Raw genomic sequence first — 1,289 nt, 5'->3', positions numbered from 1 at the left:
GCCTCATCAACATAGTGCTCACGTGTAGAGTGGACGAGAATTAATAAAATATCATGCCTTCAACTAAAGAAAAAAAAAGTTCTCAAAAAATTGGTGGATCACGTGACCCACCATGACCGATCTGTGGTCCACGTGTAGCCAAGATATTTTATTTGGGTGGGCAAAAATTATCTGCAAAAAATAATTATAAATAATATTAATATATTTATTCTCAACTTATATTTGTCCTTGTTTGATTAAAATCTTGAATCTTGTCCCCCATCAAGATTTTGGAAAGATTCAGGTTGGCAGCATGCAAACTCTGAAAAACAAGGTCGGTGCTGTTTCTATACATATTTCATTTTCTTTCTCTTTGATGAAATTGTCCATTAAATAGCTTCATTGAAAGCTTTTCTTATTGCTATCTTTTACAAAACGATAATGTTTACGCTATCAGCTATTATATAAAAGTTGTTGGTCCAAACTTATTATCTATCTCTAAAATTCACAGAGAGTTGATCTACTTCAACTCTTATTTTCTTATATCCTTCTACAGAAAATGTTTAAATCCAAGAATCTCATTATGCTCTCTTTTTCTTCTATGCTATAATACTACAAAATATAATCACAACTCGAATGAATCTGAATCTGATTCTGAACCTAAATTTGAATCTAGTACTGGGGTGAGCTCATGATCGATATTTTAAATGAAGAATGTGCCTCACCAAGAGAATGTTTAATTTCATTTCCAGTATGTTGGTATTGATAATAGATATTCATTACTTAGGATGTGAGTTTCCTTGATAAGATATCAATTTCTGTACACTATTTTAAATGGATTTTCAATGAAAGACAACACAATCTTTGATTGTTGCCGCCAAAGTTTAAACAAATTTACCTATGCAAATGACATTTCAATTGCCGGAGTTGTTACAATCATTTTTCAGAGTACCACTAAGCCAAATTCTCCAGTAGTTCAACCACTCGGCGAACTGACTTAACTCTCAGCCATGGACCATCATTGCGACTGTTTTATGCCATCAGAATATGGACTGAACTCAGCTAATGCAACAAGTTGGCATCATAAGTTGCCTTACTGGTTGCAAAAAAATAAAAATAAATAATAATTAAATAAATTAAAAATCTCAAAACTTTTGGGTGGTCATTGACCACCCTTGCCCAAATGTGGCTCCGCTGGCCGACACTGTACAAAAATTTCCTCTTCTTCAAAAAAAAAAAAATGCAAAAAATGAAGAAAACACTAGCCTGAACAAATTAGTGACGATCTTCGTCGACAGTGAAGTGATTGA

The 1,289-nt window shown here is 33.2% G+C and overlaps 1 protein-coding gene across 1 annotated transcript in view; it reads left to right on the top strand.

Annotated features, from left to right (window-relative positions):
* Window positions 1–766, top strand: part of LOC111393086 — a 21,402-nt gene extending 20,636 nt beyond the window's left edge. Inside the window, exons 10-11 of the mRNA XM_023018487.1 lie at window positions 536–662; window positions 752–766. Coding sequence (XP_022874255.1) covers window positions 536–662; window positions 752–766 — 142 coding nt within the window. The remainder of the gene's footprint in view (window positions 1–535; window positions 663–751) is intronic.
* Window positions 767–1,289: the final 523 nt, after the last annotated feature.

The sequence above is a fragment of the Olea europaea genome, chromosome 4 (genome assembly GCF_002742605.1).
Source record: "Olea europaea var. sylvestris chromosome 4, O_europaea_v1, whole genome shotgun sequence".
Taxonomy (NCBI): Eukaryota; Viridiplantae; Streptophyta; class Magnoliopsida; order Lamiales; family Oleaceae; genus Olea; species Olea europaea.
The sequence above is the reverse complement of the archived record's forward strand: the minus strand, read 5'-3'. Positions and strand labels throughout refer to the sequence as shown.